General features: G+C 41.3%; 1 protein-coding gene across 1 annotated transcript in view; it reads left to right on the top strand.

The window, feature by feature from the left end:
- Nucleotides 1-21,571, top strand: part of Bckdhb (branched chain keto acid dehydrogenase E1 subunit beta) — a 196,078-nt gene that overhangs the window by 16,722 nt on the left and 157,785 nt on the right. The window contains exons 2-3 of the mRNA XM_045160364.1: nt 2,982-3,059; nt 6,969-7,037. Of these exons, the coding sequence (XP_045016299.1) occupies nt 2,996-3,059; nt 6,969-7,037 (133 nt within the window). The 5' untranslated portion in view covers nt 2,982-2,995. The remainder of the gene's footprint in view (nt 1-2,981; nt 3,060-6,968; nt 7,038-21,571) is intronic.

Here is a 21,571-nt window from a genome sequence, read left to right as displayed (position 1 = left end):
TTTTTTTTTTTTTTGGTTTTTCGAGGTAGGGTCTCATTCTGGTCCAGGCTGACCTGGAATTAACTCTGTCATCTCAGGGTGGCCTTGAACTCATGTCAATCCTCCTACCTCTGCCTCCCAAGTGCTGGGATTAAAGGCGTGCGTCACCACGCCCCGCTTAAGTCCTACTTCTTAATGACATATTATTTTCAGTCCTGTCTATTAATAGTGCTTCAACTCTTAAGAAGAGTTGAAAGTAATGTTACTGTATTAAAATGTAATTGTAACTTGTAATGGCACTAAAGGGAAAAATAATTCACCTAAAAAAACTTCTAAAATTTGGAATCTTTTTGACAAAAATGTCCAGTAGTAAAAAATACAGTTTGTGTGCCCTTGCAGAGCAATATAACCTTTAAACCACCTTATTTGTATTTCATACAAGATGAAGAAACTCTTTGTAGTATCAAGCAATGCATTCCAGATTTATTAAATATGTGTGTGGGGGGCTGGAGAGATGGCTTAGCGGTTAAGCGCTTGCCTGTGAAGCCTAAGGACCCCAGTTCGAGGCTCGGTTCCCCAGGTCCCACGTTAGCCAGATGCACAAGGGGGCGCACGCGTCTGGAGTTCGTTTGAAGTGCTGGAAGCCCTGGCGTGCCCATTCTCTCTCTCTCCCTCTATTTTGTCTTTCTCTCTATGTCTGTCGCTCTCAAATAAATAAATAAAAAATGAACAAAAAAAAACTTAAAAAAAAAGTGTGTGTGTATTTTAGTTTATTTTGAAATAAAGTCTGTTCTTTCTAGTCCAGGCTGGCCTTGAACTCACAAACTTCCTATCTCAGCTTTGTGCGATTTTTATTGAAGTCTTTGCCTTTTTTTTCCTATTAAAAACTTGCTAACTTGCACTGTGATAAGATGTAACATGTGGGTTGGATCCTGAGTACAGAATGTCTTGGAGGTATTCACTCTTAATTCAGATGGTCAGCAGATTAAAAATTACTATCATTTTATATGTTGCAGCATTTTTGTCTCCCTAAGTTCTAACCTATGAAAATCCCAATAAATAAACAAAAATATTTATGAATATAATAAGTGTGGAGATGTTCTTTAAATTAGGAAAAAGTTTGTTGTGAACTGAAACCATCTGATGTTTTGTACCAACATTAAGAGTATATGCAGGCTTGAGAAGGCTGTAGGGCAGGTACCTATTAAAATATAGCTTTATGGGCTGGAGAGATGGCTTAGCGGTTAAGCGCTTGCCTGTGAAGCCTAAGGACCCCGGTTCGAGGCTCGCTTCCCCAGGTCCCACGTTAGCCAGATGCACAAGGGGGCGCACGTGTCTGGAGTTCGTTTGCAGAGGCTAGAAGCCCTGGCACGCCCATTCTCTCTCTCTATATCTGTCTTTCTCTCTGTGTCTGTCGCTCTCAAATAAATAAATAAATAATTAAAAAAAATAAAATAAAATATAGCTTTATAGATAGCTTTTGCTTGAAGAAAAACTATGAAGTAATTCTGGACACATGGTATGACTGTATATTCTTTGGCATGGATGATTGAATGACACATTCCTGAATGAATTCTTACTCTTTCCAGAAGTAATCTAAATGTGCCATTATTCTGGGTACAGAGGGCAGCAAGGTGTATCTGCCAAGTCACGAAGTGTGGGCATGTGGCAGTATGGCAGTTATCAGGGTGCCACTAGGCCAAGCAGGGAGAATGTCATAGGCCAGTGTGGCAGAGGATGATGGAAGGCTTAAAGATGATAGAAGTGGGCTGGAGAGATGGCTTAGCCATTAAGGCATTTGCTTGCAAAGCCAAAGGACCAGGTTCAACTCCCCAGTACCCATGTAAGGCAGATGCACAAGGGGGCACATGCATCTGGAGTTTGTTTGCAGTGGCTGGAGGCCCTCAGCACCCATGCTCTATCTGCCTCTTTCTCTCTCAAATTAAAAAAAAAAAAAGATGAGACAGGTCAGAGCCTGCTGAGGAGCCTTTGGGGGGGGGGGTTGGTATAAGATGAGCTTCTAGGCACAAGCCAGTGACTATTGTCTCATGACTGGAGGGCTTGAAAGCAACGATAATAACTGTTGTGATCCATGCTTTGACTTGCACTCGGTTACTGAAGAGCTGGGGGTTAGAGGGACAGTGGCCAGGATAGGCAGCAGTTGGAGCAGATAGATTAGCAGTGAGGTGAGCCTAGGTCTCTGGTGAAGCAGATGCACGTGTGCTGTGAACGGAGCTGTTGGAGATGAGAGACCTACAGTTCAGCGGAACCGGCTTCAGTGCAAGCTCATTCAGATGAGTCTCGGTTGGTACGTTTCCAGCTTGGTCGGATAAACCTCACTCTACCACCCAGAATAATGCAGTCAAGAACATGGGCAAAGTCAGTTTAACAGTTGAGCTAACCTTGACTCACCACTCACTGTGGTAGGCACCCTTCTAAGCGTTTTCCCTGCACTGCTCTGTTTCTTCCTCTGGATACTTGTGTTTAGGGAGACTGGCAATGGTTTTCAGAAACCCTGCTTAAGCAGTAAGCATTAGGAAGGTGGGAGTCTGACATGTTTAGCAAGGGATCATGGTATTCTCCAAATACTAAGGCTATTTTTAGCATTCCTGATTGTTTCAAGGGCCATGACTATTTGTTATTGCTGACATATTAAACAAGTGCCATTGGCCATTTGCATTCTTCTTGGCTTTGGTATGTAAATGCTATGTGGTGTCATCCTACATCACTTTGGCTCTCCTTTTCTGCTGGAAGCTGTAATTTTTCGTATCTACATACATTTACTCACTTGATTATATTTCTTCTCCCCTTGTTTACTTGCTTATAAATTGTTTTACTCATCAGCTTCTGAGGGTTTTTGCATCTTTCACAGACCTAGAATCATGGGAAGTAATCCAATAAATTTCCACTTTGCTTTTAATAAACTTTTAATCACTGTCAAGAAACCAGATACGTGTATATATTTTACAGTGTTTGACACAAGATAACTTTGCTTTCCACAGGGCAGACTCAGAAAATGAACCTCTTTCAGTCAATAACAAGTGCCTTGGATAACTCATTGGCCAAAGACCCTACTGCAGGTAAGCCTCACTTGTATTTAACTGTTCTGGAATTGAAAATCTCTTTGAAACAGTTGTCTGGTGCTAAGTGGTTAATGGTGTGTTGTCACTTTAAAAGAATTGATCAAATGGTTCATGCTGAACAATTACATTGCAGAACCAACACATTTTAACACACTGTTACTAATGAGTGTATGTATAAACTTAATTCTTATGGATGTGGTCCCATTATTACAGCAATATCTTCTGATTGATATTTACTGCCTATTCCTGTTTCTTTAGCATAGAAAACCAGGAAATGCCACTTTGCTTGGATAATTACTCATAGCATAAAGTATTTTTTTTCTACATTGAACTTTTTTTTTTTTTGTTTTGTTTTTGAGGTAGGGTCTCACTTTAGCCCAGGCTGATCTGGAATTCACTAAGGAGTCTCAGGGTAGCCTCAAACTCACAGCGATCCTCCTACCTTTGCCTCCTGAGTGCTGGGATTAAAGGCGTGCGCCACCACGCCCGGCTTACATTCAACTTTTAATATATTTTGGAACTCACTTAGTATTTCTTTTTTTTAGTCCCCTCTTCTGTTCTCATTTCACATAATCATTTACCCGCTTTTCTCTCTTTCCATTTTCCTTAAGATCCCTTCCTCGCTGTTTGTGGTTCCCTTTCTGGAGTCATTACACACTTGCCCAACCCCTCCATTGCATATATGAGAGAAAAACATATGGTATTTATCTGAATTTGTTTTATTTCAGTTTTAACATAATGATTTCCAGCTCCATCCATTTTCCTGAAAATGAAATTCCATTTTTATGGCTGAATAAAATTCTGTAGTATATATGTGCTTCATTTTCTAAATAATTTTAAGGCAACTTAACCTTGTTCTTAATAAATGATTAGCATAGAAACAATTATGTGCTTTGTTTTCCACATTTGTTTGACTTTACTTCTTGTGCATATACACACATGAATATGTGTGTGTAATAGTCAAACATCTATACACAGAGGTACACATACATGTTACTTACTTTTGGTTTCCACTAAAGAATCCTGTTATTTATTTATTAGTGTATGCATAGGTACATCATGGTCTCTTGCCATGGCAAATGAATGAATGAATGCCTGTCTGGCTTTATGTGGGTAGCTGGGAATTGATCTGGAACAGCAGGCTTTGCTAGCAAGTACCTTTAAGCACTGAGTCATTGCCTCAGCCTTGAGAACCTGTGTTTTCAAGCTTAAATGAAAAACAGGAATTTTTTTCTTTCAGGAGGAAGTGAGACCTAGACCAGAGTGATTCCACTTGAATATTATTTGAGAATGATAGGCCCAAATGAGTGAAATAGGGAAGGGGCTGTTAATTTCCCGAGGTAGATAAAGTGGTGAGGTGCACTATGGAAGTGGTGTTTAGCTTGGTGGATATCTGTTGCTATCAGGTTCATAATGCTGGCAGAAATCAACTGACCCAGAGCAGCTTGTGGGGGAAGAAAAGGTTTATTTTGGCTTTTAGGCTCCAGGGGAAGCTACACGATGACAGGGGAAAGCAATGGCATGAGCAGAGAGTGGACATCACCCCCTGGCCAACATAAAGTGGACAATAGCAACAGAATAGTGTGTTGGCAAGGGGACACTGGCTATAATCCCTATAAGCCTGCCCCCAACAATACATGGCCTCCAGGAGGCGTTCAATCCCAAATCTCCATCAGCTGGGAACCTAGCATTCAGTACATCTAAGTTTATGGTAGACACCTGAATCAAACCACCACATCCTGTCTCTGGCCCTCATAAATTGATAACCATCCATGATGTAAAATGCATGCATTCAGTCTCTTTAAAAGTTCCCATAGTTTTTATCAATCCTAATGATGTTCAAACATCCCCATAGTCCAAGGTCTTTTAATGGAGCCATAACACCAAAACAAAACAAAACAAAACAAAACAAAACAACCCAAACCCACAAGGGCACAGAATAAACACTCACATTGCAAAAGATAGCATTGGGCATGGCAAAGAAATACTTAACCAATACAAAATTTTAAAAAGTCTGACATCAAGCTCTGTAGCTCCAAGTCCAACAACTCTAGTCAGTGACAAATCTTCACATCTGATAATTCTAGCCAGCAACAAGACTCTGGAGTTCCAATTCCACCCCTCCAGCTTGGCTATCTCAGTCCTGGAAAACTTCATCCAGGGTCAGCAGCTTTACTTGGTAGTCATCTTGTGGTCCCATCATCTCCACTGGGTCTCTACCGCAATCCATGGTCTATCCTCATGATTCCATCAGGTCTCCGTGCAGGCATCCATCAAATCTGCCTCATACTGCCCATGGCCATTTCCAAAACACAAGACTGTGTTTCAAGCTCAGTGATCTTCTCTTTCTTGCATTTCTTATCCTCCGCAGTACCAGGTAGGGTGCCAGTTTGTTAATCCAGGGGGAAATAAAAGCAGACTTTGAAGAACAGGACATTCCTTGAGCACTCAGGCCCCTTCAAAAGAGTCTACATTCTTCCTGTTGTCCCAGTGCAGGTCAGCTGGCCCAATCTCAAAGGTTGTAATCTCTCATATAATTGCAGCTGAATGGGCAGAAGTTTCAGCCAAAAGATTTCTTTTTTGTACCATATCCCTCTACTCACATCAGTCCATTTCTACACAAAGCAACCCTGCACAAGTTTTCAGGACATGGGGATAACAGCAACCTACCACACAAACTGCTTCTAGCCCAGTCCTGACAAAGCTCTTTCTCACCCTCCTAAGCCAAACCTCACAGTCCATAGTTCTTACTGCACTCAGGTCTTTCAATTCTCACCAGGATAGTACATCAAGGCAAGGCATCTCTTAGGCCAATGTTTCTAATCTTTCCATATTCCTCTTGAAAATCAGCCCCAAAAGGCCAAAGCCACACAGTCAGGTTTCCAGCAGCAAATGACCCCACTCCTGGCACCAACTATACTGTTGCAGTCAGGCTCACATTACTGGCAGAAATCACCCGACCAAGTGCAGCTTGTGGGAAAAAAGAGGTCTATTTTAGCTTACAGACTTGAGGGGGAAGCTCCATGATGGCAGGGGAAAACGATGGCATGAGCATAGGGTAGACATCACCCCCTGGCCAACATAAGGTGGGCCATAGCAACAGGAGAGTGTACCAAACACTGGCAAGGGGACACTGGCTATAACACCCATAAACCCACTCCCAACAATACACTGCCTACAGGAGGCATTAAATCTGAAATCTCCATCAACTGGGAACCTAGCATTCAGGACACCTAAATTTATGGAGACACCTGAATCAGACCACCACACTACCCCTTCTTCATTTTTCTCCCTTTACGCTAGGCCTCCTTGCTGTCCTGCTCTTTCCTTTTCCCTACCCTGTCCCACTTTTCTTGCCTTCTTACCATTCCACACAGCCCATGCCCCTTTCTCATAGAGGCCGTTCTCGTAGCTCAGAATACTGATGGCTGACTTTTATTGCGTGCTGTGCATTAAAAAACTGTTGGCCTGGGAGGGAGACGTGTGTATGAGCCACAGTTTTCCTGCTAGCTGTCTGACGTGGCAAGTCACTGTCTGCTCCTCTGGATTCATTTTCTTCATGGGTAAACAGTGAGATTCTAAGTCAGTGGTTCCATTGCAGCTGGAGCTTCTTTTAATCCACTTTTCCTTCCCACACTTTTAAAAACACTGTCTGGAGACCTTTTCAGATGTCAGAGCTGTTTGTGTGAATGGGTGTCTATCCACCCATGGGTAGAAATCAGGTGCTGCTATCTACCTTAAAAGGCAAAGAAAATGCCCCCAAGAGAATTACCCATTCCAAAATTGTAATGTTGAAATTGAGAAACCTTGATATAGATGTGTGGCCACTTTTGTTTTGATTTAAAATATAAGTGTTAAAGTTACTTAGGCATTACTAAAATATATTATTTACACACTATTTTTCAGTAATATTTGGTGAAGATGTTGCCTTTGGTGGAGTCTTTCGGTGTACTGTTGGCTTACGAGACAAATATGGTAAGTCATCTACATGAACAGTATTCCTGTAGAACTTCTTCTCAAAGTTTTTGAAAATATAAGGTCAGTCTGCTAAAGCTCTGTGTTCTTGTTTGGAGGGTTCCTTTTAATTTCTGCAGCCTCCTGCAGAGCTCTGTGCCCTAAACTTCTGCAAACATGTCCTAGCTCTTGCGTCGTCTGATGTCACTCATGGTGCTTGCGTTATAGATCCCATAGTACCCTGCACTTACTCTGTGGCTTGTTGTGCCTCTCGTCTCTCCAACAGTGCTGGTGTCTCGTTACTGCCCGCCATAGCCAGTTTCAATGCTACTGCCTGTAGTTCAAGATTCCACCAATTGCTTTCTTTATTTCTTTTTTTTTTACATGACAACACTGCTCATGAATTCTTAGGAACAAATATAGTGCTATGAAACTGTCCAGAACTAGATGTGTACAGGTACAATGGAGAGCCAGCACCGTGTGCTTTGTTAGAACCAATCATTTTAAGTTAGAGTAAAATCACCAACTTTTAGAGCCTCATGCGTGGTTTTTCTTCACCACGGTGATCTCAAGAAACTCTTACTTGTGATAGGTTGCTTCTCTCCTCAAACTTGTATCTATTTCTTCTCCATGAGTATGTTTTCTCCCAGACTTTTTGGCATTGACAAGTTGGCGATTTTTCACCAATTGCTTTCTGTTGATAGAACGCATCTTTAGTTTTTGGTGGTGGGACTGTATTTACTTATTTTTCAGAAAGAATTGCCTCACAGGGCTCTGTAGGCTGGCAAAGCTGTAGGGCAAGGTGGCAGGCTGGAAACTTAAGACAGTGCTCCTGTGTTTGAGCCGGATTTTGTCTGGGAAACCTGTCTTTCTTCTTAAATCCCTAAGTTGATTGAGTGAAGCCCTCTTGTATTATGGAGGGTAGTGCGCTTGACTTAAAGCTACTAAATGTCAGGAACATCACAGATACCTTCACAGCAACATCTAGACCTGTGCTTGGCATTATGGCCTGGTCAGTTTGACATGGAATTCACATTCCAGCTGTTCTGTATCTTGTGCATGCACATGATTGCTTCCCATCTATTGTTTTAATGATTTCTTTTTACTTGGGTATTTTTTAGAACTAGCAGAATGCATTTTGGTCCATTCTCTAATTCCCACCCTCTGACTTGATAAGAAATCTATTTCTTTCCTTATTGTTAATACTGCCTTTGAGGGTACTTTGCATTTTATTTCTTCTGTTTTTATCTGATATAGTTGTGGACCAAGGAGTTAGATGTAGGTGCAGGAGAAATCGACACCTCCCATCTTCTTACTGTTGCCCGTGCTGCAGTGCTCAGGTGTGTGCGGCATGAGGATTAGGTAAGAGGTTGTTGTCATCGTGGCTTTTGTCGCCACGTCCTTCCCTGTCACACTGTTTCTGAGGTGTGCTGTCCTGAAATCCAAGTTGTACTATGTCCACATGACATACGGAGAACTCTGGACCTCTTCTTTTCTCCCAGGGACAGCAAGCTTCCTGTTCTCTCCTTTCTCCTAGCTGCTACTGTAAGATAAGTTCAAAAGATTGCCATAAAAAGAATCTTTTTGGGTCATGCAGACTCCTACAAACTTTAAGATCTTTGGAAAACAATCTAAAACCTTTATACATTTGATTTCAGAAGAAATGCTTATATAATATAGAACATTTCTGGAAGATAGAAAACCATAAAGGAGAAAGTACAGATTGCCTATGTATTTTCAGGGGTAATATAGAGATGATAATCACTGTCTTAATTTATCTCAGTATGTATCTCTACATATTTACTCATTTGTTTCTGGACTGCATTTGAGAATGTTTGTTCACATCAGTGTTTACAATGCAGATGCATACTTGGTAACTCAGTCTTTTCTCAGTGTGGTAAGGAACATGCAGTTGATTATGGCCCTGCCTGGCCTGGCTCAGCATGCCACACGCTTGTTCAAGTTGGAAAGTTATCCTCTGGCTCTCTGCCTAAGTTCATATCCATGACATCCACAGTTCACCTTCTGTCAGGCTTTTCATCCATGCTAGGGGTCACACTTTTGGGCATGTCTGTGAGGGCATTTTGAGAGAGGTTTAACTGAGGAGTAAGGTCTCACCATGAATGTGGGTTGCCGGAGCCTGCCGGCTGAAAGGGTTTGAGCCTGATGGGGAGTGAGGATTAAGGAAAGACAGAAGAAAGAGTGAAAGCATGGACCCCAGTCCAGGGCTGAAGCAAGGCCTCAAGCCAGGACTGAAGACATGGTTTATTTCACAGCATTCCTTTTTATATCTTTTTACAAACAGTTTTTCCATAGACAAAGATTTTATGAGCTTTACAAGTTCCTATCAAAAAACCTTCCTGTTACAGAGTTTTTGCATTTCAATCATTTCTCAGTACAAAGGACCAGCCAAATGGCTGAAGATACCTAATCTTGCTTACAGGTAGGCTGTTATGGTTATGCTAATGTCTTGCTGCCAGAAGGCTTCCTGACACTGAAGATACACAATCTTACTTGCAGGAAGGCTGCTATAGTTTTGCTAATGTCCTGCGGCCAGAAGCCCAGGGCTATGGATACAAGTCCAGCCAAAATGGCTCCAGACAGTGGGTGGTACCATTTCATGGACTAGGGTTCCAAACCGAATACAAAGGTTAGAAAGAAGAAGCAAGCCAACTTTCCTCTCTCTGCTTCCTGGTTGGAGGCAATGTGATCAGCACTTCACCCTCCTGCTACCACGCCTTCACTGCCACGAGGGACTGTGTCCCCCTGTGTGAGCCAAAGCACGCCCCTCCTTATTTAAGCTGCTTTTGTCAGGTATGTTATCCCAGCAATGAGAAAAGTGACTAATACAGTCACTTCAGATCAGCATTTGTAAAGCTAAACTAAATCCATACACCCACTGAATCTGTGTCTCCTTTTGTATTTTCTGTTTCAGTGATCTCGTCACCATCCAGTTAGTCACTCAAGCCAGAAACCAAGAGGGTTCCAGTGTCTTCTTTCCTTCTCATTACCCATGTCTAGTCAGTCCTACAATTTTGACTCTATAGTTTGTTTAATTTGTCCCTTCATTTTTAAAAATTTAATCTTAAAATTTATATTTTTATTTTAGAGAGAGCGAGAGCGAGAGCGAGAGCGAGAGAGAGAGAGGAGAGATAGAAATTGGTGCACCAGGGTCTCAGCCACTGAAATCAAACTCCAGAAGCTGTGCCACCTAGTGGCATGTGTGACCCTGCACTTGCCTCACCTTTGTGTGTCTGGCTAACGTGGGATCTGGAGAGTAGAACATGGGTTCTTAGGCTTCGCAGGCAAGTGCCTTAACTGCTAGGCTATCTCTCCAGCCCAAAATTTTCCCTTTATCTCATTCTTACTACTGTGATATTTCACATCTTTAATCATTTCTGCTGAGCAGCTCCCTTTCCTTCATTACTGATCCCCCTTCCTCTGGCCTCACTCCCCTCAGTCCATTTCCTACCTTTGAGTGCTGTCACTCTAAATTTGCAGAAGACCTTAATATATCTACTTGATTTCATCTATTCTTTTATTATTATTAATTCATATTTATCCTCCTTCCCGTCTTTCTCTCTATAGCTCTCTTTCTTTTCCTCTCTTTCTTTCTCTCCCACCTCTTTTTCCTTCTCTTTCCCCTTCACTCCCTGTCCCTCCTTTTTTCCCTCCCTCCCTCCCTCCCTCCCTCCCTCCCTCCCTCCCTCCCTCCCTTCCTTCCTTCCTTCCTTCCTTCCTTCCTTCCTTCTCTCTTCTTTTTATCTCACTCTAGCTCTCACTGACCTGGGTTAACCCAGGCTAGCCTTGAACTTACAGTCATCCTTCTGTCTCTGTTGTAGGCTTGAGCCACCACACCTGGCTGTGTTCTGTTCTTTATATGTTTTAAGTTACTGGATGTTTCTTTTCAGTGTGTATCCTTTCTTGCCTGTGTTTTCTTGTGCTCCCTCTTCTGCAGAGGCACATTCACAGTACCTTCTCTGAAGGTGTCTGTGAAGTTGTTGCTGACGTTCCCTGCAGACTCAGCACCGCTGGACCACCGGGTCGGCTGTGCCCTGGTGTTCTCCCTCAGCTGTCCCTGCAGTTCCTCCAGGGCAGCAGGTCCTTCAGCCACGTGCGGCCTCTACTTGCTCCTGTGTGATATAGTCTTTCTTAAGTGGGAATTGCTGTGAGAACTGACCCTTTGCTCTCTAACACGAAGATAGTTCACTGCCTCAGAAAGGGGATTTCTTTTTCTTCCCTTAATTATTCTGGTTTGTCTGAAGTTTTTTTTTTTTTTTAACTTTAAAAAGCATATTAAAATAGGGAGGAATTAATTTTTTTCTTGAAAGAAAAGCACAGCACTCTAAGATGGCACCTACAGTTATCTTTATATGGAAGGGGCTGAGTTACGTTAGGGCTGATTAAAACAGCTTCTGTGTCAGCAGCTATGGTAAAGGTTTACAGCTGTTTGGGATTATAAGTGCAACTTTGACTTGATGAAGATGGACAATTGAATTATTCTGTGAGTAAGCTCCTGTTTTCTGAACCAAAGGATAAAGTGAATTGTAAAGAGAAATACATACTAAAATAGACTGTTTTCATACAAAAATATTTGTATCTTAGCCATAAGACCAAGAATAAGACAAAAACCAAATACTTTTCTTAACCATCTGTGCCCTTGCAGGAATTTTTTTATTTATACAAAGCATGTCTGTTTTTAATTATTTTCTTAATTTGAAATCACTTATAAGAAACTTAAAAAGTCATAACACTGTAGTTGAATACATTATTGTGTTGCATGACTTTGCCAAGGAACTCCTGCGAAGAGAAAGGCTCTGCCTTCTGGGAAGCTTGAGTGTGGTGCAGGAAGCGATGTTGGTCAGTAGGTGGCAGTGTGTGCTTTGCTGTAAGACCATTCTTCTGGCAGTGTACCGGGCTGGGACTGTTGTAAAGCATTTGATACTCCATCCGAAGTAGAATGTGAAGAATATTTTCAGGTTTACTAAAATATTGGAAAGGTGAGCCCTGTTTAATATTAAGATGAAGGACTTGCATAATTAGAGGTCATGTGCTAAGAAAAGGGGTAAGAGCTACTTGGTTTTAGGCGATGAAGATGAGGGTGGATTTAGACCCATCAGATGGCTTCTCTGTCCTCTGACAAGCAAAGTAGGTGCTTTGGAGATTAAAAGCAATAGGATGACGTATCTCCAACAGCTCTTTGCATAAGGAATGGCAGGCAGATTTAGCCTAATGGCATTGTGATCAGATGAGGAGCAAGAGTTGAAGCCAAGGAGTTCCAAGGAGGCAGGGGTTAGACAACACAGTTTCTTGATTTGCAGGGAGGTGTGCCTTTGTTTGAATGCCACTGGCATCTCTAATCTGTCTTCTTTGTTAGGGTTCTGTGCATGAGGTGTGTGTGTTTAAATAATACTGTGATGTGCTTGTATTTAATACCATTTAAGTGTTATTGGACTGTGCTTCTTACACTGTGTTTGGCCAACATGCTCAGGAAACTTAGGTGAGAAAAGGAGCAGCAGAGAATTTCTTGAATGAACCTACAGGCTCGCACATTTGCCTCTTTTGGGCCCTGATGTCTTTCCATTACTACATTCATTTCTTTCCACCACAAGCATGGCTGTCATGGCAGCATGGGGAAGTAATATGATCACATACTTGTTTTCTTATGTAAACATCACAGAAATTATATAACCAGACACTTTAGTATGCTGAAGTCAGGAGGGAAAACCAGGACAGGCCTGTGGAGAAGGCGAGCTTTCTTCTGTAATCATGTGTCCCACCACGCAGCTGTTTGGGGGTTCACTTTGAGTATCATTGTCCTCATCAGTAGTGATGAAGTCACTTAAAAAGAATCCTTATTGACTCTTGTAGACTCTTTCAGATAGTCTTTGTGTTTTTATTTCTTTTTGAAAAGAGGACCTCTGTTTCCTCATGCATCAAATCCCTATGCATGTGGAGGGTTGTGATATGACAAGAGTCATGCATACCATATCATATTGCAGACACAGGCTACTGTTGCAGTCAGGTTCACATTGGTGGCAGAAATCACCCGACCAAGAGCAGGTTTGGGGGAAAAATGGTTTATTTTGGCTTACAGGCTTGAGAGGAAGCTCCATGATGGCAGGGGAAAATGATGGCATGAGCAGAGGGTGGACATCATCTTTTGGCCACCATCAGGTGGACAACAGGAATAGGAGAGTGTGCCAAACACTGGCAAGAGGAAACTGGCTATGATATCCATAAGCCTGTCTCCAACAATACACTACCTCCAGGAGGGCTTAATTCCCAAATCACCATCAGCTGGGGGCCTAGCATTCAGAACACCTAAATTTATGAGGGACACCTGAATCAAAACACCACAGCTACCTTTTGCATTTTAAAATTTTCTCTTAATAAGTCACCTCCATTTTTAATGCTTTATTTATTTATTTGAGAGGGGGGAATGGGTGTGCCAGGGCCTCTAGCCACTGCAAACAAATACATGCACTACTATGTGTATCTGGCTTTTGTTGGTGCTGGGGAATTGAACTTGGGTCCTGTGGATTTGCAGGTAAGCTATCTTTCTAACTTGAACCTCTATTTTTTTTTTTTTTTTTTAGCATAGTAAGTTTTAAATTTAAAGATTGTAAGCAAAACCTTATGTTTTTACCTGGATTATGACATGAATGTCTTTGATAGGATAAACAATCTGTGTTTTGGCTGAGAAAGGGGCTACTTGGTGATAACCATGCTTTTGGTGCTTTAGTGTCAGGGTTCCACTGAAGAAAGGCAGTGTGTGAGGTGAGGGTTTGGCTTTGAGAGAATTCAGTTCATTTATTGAAGAAATCATTTGATAAAAATTACCAGCATTGCTTAGGGAAATAGCACATTATTCCTTCCTCCGTGTGTGTGTGTGTGTGTGTGTGTGTGTAAGAGAGAGAGAGAGAGAGAGAGAGAGAGAGAGAGAACGCATGTGTGCCTAAGAGATATTCAATGCCAGATAGAGATAGTATGACTGTTCCAGGAATGTGGAGTGAAAGTAGGTATTTATAAATGATTTTTTTTGCCAGGCGTGGTGACATATGCCTTTAATCCCAGCACTCTGCAGGCTGAGGTAGGAGGATAGCTGTGAGTTTGACGCCACCCTGAGACTACATTGTGAATTCCAGACCAGCCTGGAGTGGAGTGAGACCTTACCTCAAACAAAAAAAAAAAAAAAAAAAAAAATTTTTTTTTTTTTGCCTTCAATTGCTCCTGATGTTACATGCATGTGCTTCCTTGCTTCTTAAAAGCATACTCATGGTGGAATCAGACAGATGTGTTTAATATATCATTTCCATCCAATGTGCATTTTTCAAAGTGTGCTGATTAAAAGATTTATGGTAAAATCAGTCAAGTGTGGTGGCATGCTTTGTATAATCCCAGTAAATGGGAAGGGGAAGCAAAGTGGGTCAGAAGTTCAAGGGCACTTTTGGCTATATGACAACTTCAAAACCATCCTGGGTGATGTAAAATCTTGTCTAACAAAACCAACCAAACCAAACCAAACTAAACCAAACCAAAACATTGATTTATATACCTGAATTTCACCATTTTAATTATTGCAGGTGTACAGTTCAGTGCATTAAGTGCGTCATTATCACCATCCATGACTAGAATCTTTCATCTTGCAAAAGCAGAGCCTGTATCAAACAGTGAACTCCCATTCCTGCTCTCTTGGCCTTGCCAGCCACTGTATACTTTGTGTCTGTTAAGTGCACTACCATCAGATCTTGTATGGATGGAATCAGAAATGTTTGCACTTTGGTACAAAGTTTGCTTCATTTAGCATAGTGTCTTCCAAGTCCCCCTTGATGTAGGGTATCCCAGTTTCCTTATGTAAAGGCTGAATAATATTCTGCTGCATATATGTAATGCATTTCATTGAGTCATTCAACTGTTAATGGACACTAGGTGGCTTCTGCTCTTTGGTGCTGTGTATGGTGCTGCTGTAAACATGGATGTGCAAACATCTAATGTTCCTGCTTTTACTTGTGAGGAATTGAGTTGGAGGACTCATACCTCCTTACTTCAAAACTTACAGCAGAGGTCTTGTTATCAATGTAGTGACACTGGCATAAAGACAGGCAGATAGGGCCCATGGAACAGAGGATGAAACTCACCAGTGAACCTTGATTTAAAATATATATATTTTATTATTCTTTGTTTATGAAAGAGAGAGTATGAGAATAAATGAGTGAATGAATGAATATGGGTGCACCAGGGCCTCTTTCCAGTGCAAATGTACTCCAGACATATGTGCCACCAGCTCACGTGGATTCTGGTGAATTGAACCTGGGTCCTTACGCTTTGCAGGCAAACGCCTTAACTGCTAAGCCATCTCTCTGGTCCAAACCTTGATTTTTCATGAGTGCCATGACCGTTCATTGGGGAAGGGACAGCTTTCAACAGTAGACACTGGAAAGATGGTATGTACATGTGTCTAGCTGGGTCTTTACCTGATACCATATATAAGAAATGTAGGATGGATTGAAGGCCTGTTAAACTGTAGGACTTTTATAAGGAAATACAAAGTGAAAACTTCCTGACATTGACTTGTTGGTAATTTTATTTTGTCTTTGTATGGTTTGGGGGTTCACACCCCGGCTCCTGAGCACACTAGGCAAGTGCTCTACCATAGAACTATGACCCTGCTTTCTTGGGTATGACTCCAAAGATACAAGCCAAATACAGAAAAAATAATGACAAATTGGACTTAATCAAAACTAAAATCTTGCTTTCAAGGTGTTTCAAAGGACACTGTATAGAGAATCAATAACCTACAGAATGGAAGAAGTCCTTACAAATCACACAGCTGATGAGTTAATACCGACTGCATAGAGAACTCTGAAATCCTCAAGAAAACTGATAGCCCCACTAAAAGGGCTTGAGTAGCCTTCTCAGATAAGAAACTTGAATGACTGAAGAATATGAAAGGATCATGTGCTCACCCTCATGAATTGTTAGGCGATGCAAATCAGACCACAGTGGGATCGTGTGTCATGCTCGTCAGGATGGCCGTACCAAAACAAAGCAAACTGAAACAGGGAATAAGTATTGAGGGTGTGCTGAAATTATAATTCTTGTTCACTGGTGGTACTAGATAAGTGTGTCAGTTCCTCAGAATTTAGGATTATCATACTATCTATGATCATATGAGTTTTCATTTTAAAAATTCAGTTGAGCCTGGTGTGGTGGCACATGCTTTTAATCCCAGCACTTGGGAGGCAGAGGTAGGAGAATTGCTATGAGTTCGAGGCTACCTAGTGGATTTCAAATTTGTCTGGGCTATAGCAAGACCTCACCTTGAAAAACAAAAACAAACAAAAATTCAGTTGAAGGAGTTACTCTTGAAAATGGGATGAAAATATTGTTAACACATACCCATACTTGATTTATATTGCTACTCTTTATTTATTGCTGACTTTTTGTGAATGTTTATTACAAATAAAGACTTTAGAATGTACTAAAATTAGAATAGTCAAAATTGGTCACTGTACTTCATTTTCTTAAAAATCACAATGAATATTCATATAGCTGGCCTGTTGACCAGTTTTTTAACAAATAGCATTTAAGAAAGTAAAACATGGCGGGGGGGTGGGGGTGGGAATCAAGACTGGAAAGTCGGCTTAGTAGTTAAAGGCATGTGCTTGCCTGAATCCTGGATTCAGTTCCCAAGCCATCTATGTAAGCTGAATACCCAACCAGTGGTGGGTGGCAAAGTGTCTGATGTTTGTTCACGGTGTGCATGTGAGCATGTGTGCAGGCGCGCGCGCGTGTGTGTGTGCACGCGCATGCGCGCGCGCGCGCACACACACACACACACACACACACAAATAGAAACTTAAAAAAAGCAATCTGATATATAGGATATTACCTATGTAGAGATTAAGGATATATCCAGTTTAGTGATTCTTGATTGGTTTTGAGCGTCAATGTCTAAAGATATTTTGGGGTTTCACAGCTGAGGGGTGACACTAATATTTGGTGGACAGAGATCCTGCACACTGCAGAGTGTTCCTCCGTGCATGGGCAGCGCTGCGCCTCCAGTGAAGACCGCCTGATCCACAGTGTCTGTAGCTCAGGTTGAGAAGCTTCTGTGTGGCTTATCTTTACTTAACATAGAAATGGCAGTTTGGGGAAGTCAGATGCTGAGTGAAAGTGTCTCAGTGGCTCATTTGTATGTAATGACATTAGATATGAAATTTGGCATGAGGGATGTAGCTCAGTCAGTAGAGTGCTTGCCTAGCATGCAGCAAGCCCAGTGTTCAATCTTCACTAAGACACCAACTGTGTGTGGTGGCATGCACCTGTCATCGCAGCACTTGGTGGAGGCAGTTCAAGATCATCCTTAGCTACATAGTGAGACCCTATCTCAAACAAAAAAGAGCTGAAGAGATTGTTCAGTGGTTAAAGATACTTGCTTGCAAAGCCCTATAGCGTGGGTTTGATTCCCCAGTACCTGTGTAAAGCCAGATGCACAATGTGGCACATGTGTCTGACGTTTTTTGCAGTGGCAGGAGGCGTTGACATGCTCTGTTCTCTCTCTGCTTGGAAACAAAATTATTAAAAAAAAAAAAAAGAAAAGAATTGTAAGATAAAGATTAGACAAAGTGTGAGATTTTTGCTTATTTATGGAATAAGGAGTGGCCAGCGGAAGCCCATAGTAGCAAGTCTGAAAACTGCAATTCTCTCCTGAACAGGTTTTCTGAGTGTATTGCTTTGATAGCAGCTGGTGCTTTGACTTTTTTTTTTCTTTTTGTTCCTTATTTGATTAAACAACTAAATGTAAAAGCTGCCTACAGGTGTTCTCGTTGGCATTTTAAGCACCATTCTGAATGTGATTTTCCTCAGCCTTTTTTTTGACAGTGGTATGCTTTTAAATTTTTTGCAAGTGGGCAACAGGAACTTGGAAGGTAGCCTAAGATCAAAGTGGACCAGGAAAAAGGGGTTATGGGTAATTATTTTCAGATAGTACAAAATTGTTTGGTGTGTTTTTAAACTTTGTGTAGTAGATAGCTTCAGGTTCGCTGAGATGAACTTTCAGACCAGGTACAGTTTTATTTATTAAAATTTACAGATCCGGGCTGGAGAGATGGCTTAGCGGTTAAGCGCTTGCCTGTGAAGCCTAAGGACCCCGGTTCGAGGCTCGGTTCCCCAGGTCCCACGTTAGCCAGATGCACAAGGGGGCGCACGCGTCTGGAGTTTGTTTGCAGAGGCTGGAAGCCCTGGCACGCCCATTCTCTCTCTCCCTCTATCTGTCTTTCTCTCTGTGTTTGTCGCTCTCAAATAAATAAATAAATAATTAAAAAAAAATTTACAGATCCAGGGGAAGTTCCATAATGGCTAAAGAAGCTGGCCTGCCTTCACAGGTCCAAGCAGAGAGAGAGAGAAGCACCAGCCAAAAGCTCCACAGCACAGCATACTTCAGGAACTCTAGCTAGGCACACGTTGCCTATCTTTAGATTAGAATCACAAACCTACCACCATACCTTAAGATCCGCCCAGTGAAACCGCCTCTAGCCAGGTGGCTGTAGATCCAAACTACAAAGCTAATAAAACACTGAGTATTATTGAGGACTATATATTCAAACTACCACACATTCCAATTATCTTTTTTTCCCAATTATCTTAATTAGAAAAGTGAGTCTATTTTAACAGCAATATATTAAAAGAGTGAAAGATGTTTTAACATTTTCAAGTATGACATGTCACATAGCTCCTTGGGTGTAAAATGTCACATGTTTCATCAGGGATGCTCTTGCTAAGTTGACCTCCTAAATCTGGGGCTGAGTTTTCTTTCATAGGGATATCACTCAACAGGTGGAGATATGTTCAGTATTTCATAATTTAGTATGCACTAGGTATTTTTAATTATTTTACATTTTACAGATAACTTTCTAGTTTTTGTTCATTAAAACCAGGGATTTTTTTGAACATATGTTCAGAATTGTGTATTTGATTCAAACAATTTTGAATTACAAAGCTTTATTTTGGTTCTATACTTTTTTTTGTTCTATACTTCCCACTTTAACCATAAGTCATGTGAGAATGGATGCATGTAGTATAAATACTCTTAAGGCTTTAAAAATTAAATAGGGCTGGGGTCGGTATAGTTCAGTGAAAGACCACTTATCTAGCAGGAGTGAGGCCCTACGGGGGAATCACCAATACCACAAACAAGCTGAAAGAAGTGAATAAATAAAACAAATATATTGATATTTTGAGTTACACAATATAATATAACATCCACCGGAAAGATGAATCATGTTAACCCTAAGAATAGGTTAGAAACCCTCAGGTGATTGTTGGGTGTCATGTGACATACTGCCACTCCTGGGTTTGAACACAGTAATCTAGCTCCTATTATTAATGCAATTTGCATTTTCTTGCGGCTGTAGCAGGCCCTAAGAGTTCTTCTAAGCAAAATCCCACTTAGGAGTTGGGGTGAAAACCTATAAACCTATTTTAATGTATCTATAGTTTGTGAATTTGACAGATTTGAAAAGTACAGTAGTGGTCACTGTGTGTCTGTTTATTCTTTATACTTTTGATTTTTACTTTAAAAATTTTTTTTGTTTATTTATTTTCTTAAGTTTTTTTGTTCATTTTTATTTATTTATTTGAGAGCAATGGACAGAGAAAGAAAGAGGCAGGTAGAGAGAGAATGGGCATGCCAGAGCCTTCATCCACTGCAAATGAACTCCAGACACGTGCACCCCTTTGTGCATCTGGCTAACGTGGGTCCTGGGGAATTGAGCCTTGAACCAGGGTCCTTAGGCTTTACAGGCCAGCACTTAACCTCTAAGCGATCTCTCCAGCCTTGATTTTTACTTTCTTTTAAAAAATATTTTATGTATTTTATGTATTATTTGCAAGTGGAGATAGATAGATGATAGATAGCAAATGAGAATGAGTTTTCCAGGGACTCTTATTCCTACAAACTCCAGATCCATGCATTATTTCGTGCATCTGGCTTTACGTGGTACTGGGGGATTGAACTGGATCACTGAGCTTTGGGCTTTGCAGGCAAATGCCTTAGCGCTGATCCTGAGCCATCTCTCCAGCCTGATTTTTATTTTCTGATATTGGTTGTAATGGGGAGGAGATGTCAAAAAATTTTGTTCCTGTACGTCCAGGAGTTAACTGTTCGGGACTGTTTGTATAGATTTGTCATAGACATTTTTCTTACTTGTCAATGAAAAATCACACTGGTTTGAAGGACTGTCACGACTACTTGGGGGTTTCAGAGAGCAGCGTGGCTTAGGTCAGACCAGTTACAAGATAATCCTCCACCCTCTAGTCGCATTGTGTATTCTTTGGTTTCAGTTTTGCAGAGATCTTTGGGTGAATTGTTACTTTAACACTTCTACCAAATCCTCCAAAAAAAAAAAAAGTCACTAAAGACTATTGTTAATGTTAGCCTATATGGAGCCTTTGAATTGTGAGGGCTAAGAGGGGACCAGCTGGCTATTTTTGTAGAGTCGTTCAGGTTAGACCGTAATGCCCAGGAATTTCTGGATTCTCCTTCTTTACTCAAAATAAAACAGATCACAGGCTCTATTGAATCCTGTCTGAGAATGTTCTTCCCTCCAGAAGTTGCATGTCTAACTTTACTGCAGCTGTGGGGCAAGTTGATATCAAGCTGATATTGTCTCAGCTGAAGTCACTTGCCTGGCTGTCTCAGGAATCTTGATATTCAAGTTACTAGACAGCTAGAATCATGCTGTGCCTCTAAGTCTAACTTGGAATTCCACTGCTTAGCATGTTTAATGCAGTTCTAAGACCACATAATAATAATTTTAAACTCACCAGGAAAAAAAAAATCATTTTCTACTCAGTTGAAGTAAAGCCAGTGCAAACAGCCTTGCATGGAGGATAGCATTAATGTCATTTGCCAAGTATTTGTTGAGTGAGACTGCCTGTGTGAGAGTCATAGAAGATTGGAGCACACCGCTTTGTTTTCTGTTCCCATTTAACATAGATGGGATTTAACATAGATTTCTCCGTTGCTTTGATTGGCAGAGTTGATGAAGAATCAGTTAGGCAAAGCTTGGCGCATGTCACATGCTAAGAAGTCACTTGGGAAGCTTGTCGGACCAAAAGTTTTCAGTTTCCTGGTGAGCTGCTACAACCAAAGGCTGCATCGGTCATGGCGTGCAGGACCTCTGCTGTGGCGTCCTGCCGCTTCTCCCACGGCTCCTCTGGACCCCAGCCAGAAGTGGTGGCATCTGGCCAGTCATAAATTAGCCAAGGATTCTTATTTTGTAGTTCTGGCTCCTGGAAACCCAAGTGTCTTTAGTAATAAGGAATTTCTGCTCATTTTCTGGGCATGCTGCTCACTTAACCCATCTTTTCTTCTTTTCTGGTCCTTGTATGTGTGGACTCCAGCAGAACCAAAGAAACTCGTTTCTGAGCCAAAAGGGAACATGTAGAAACCCAGTATTGCATTCTTAATTAATCAAGATTGTTTATACACTGACTTTGACTGTTTTGTTTTTCAAAAGTGGAAGTGCCTCTGATCAGAAGGAAACTTT

Source organism: Jaculus jaculus, chromosome 10, assembly GCF_020740685.1.
Source record: "Jaculus jaculus isolate mJacJac1 chromosome 10, mJacJac1.mat.Y.cur, whole genome shotgun sequence".
Classification (NCBI taxonomy): domain Eukaryota; kingdom Metazoa; phylum Chordata; class Mammalia; order Rodentia; family Dipodidae; genus Jaculus; species Jaculus jaculus.
This window is presented reverse-complemented; position numbering and strand designations above follow the sequence as displayed.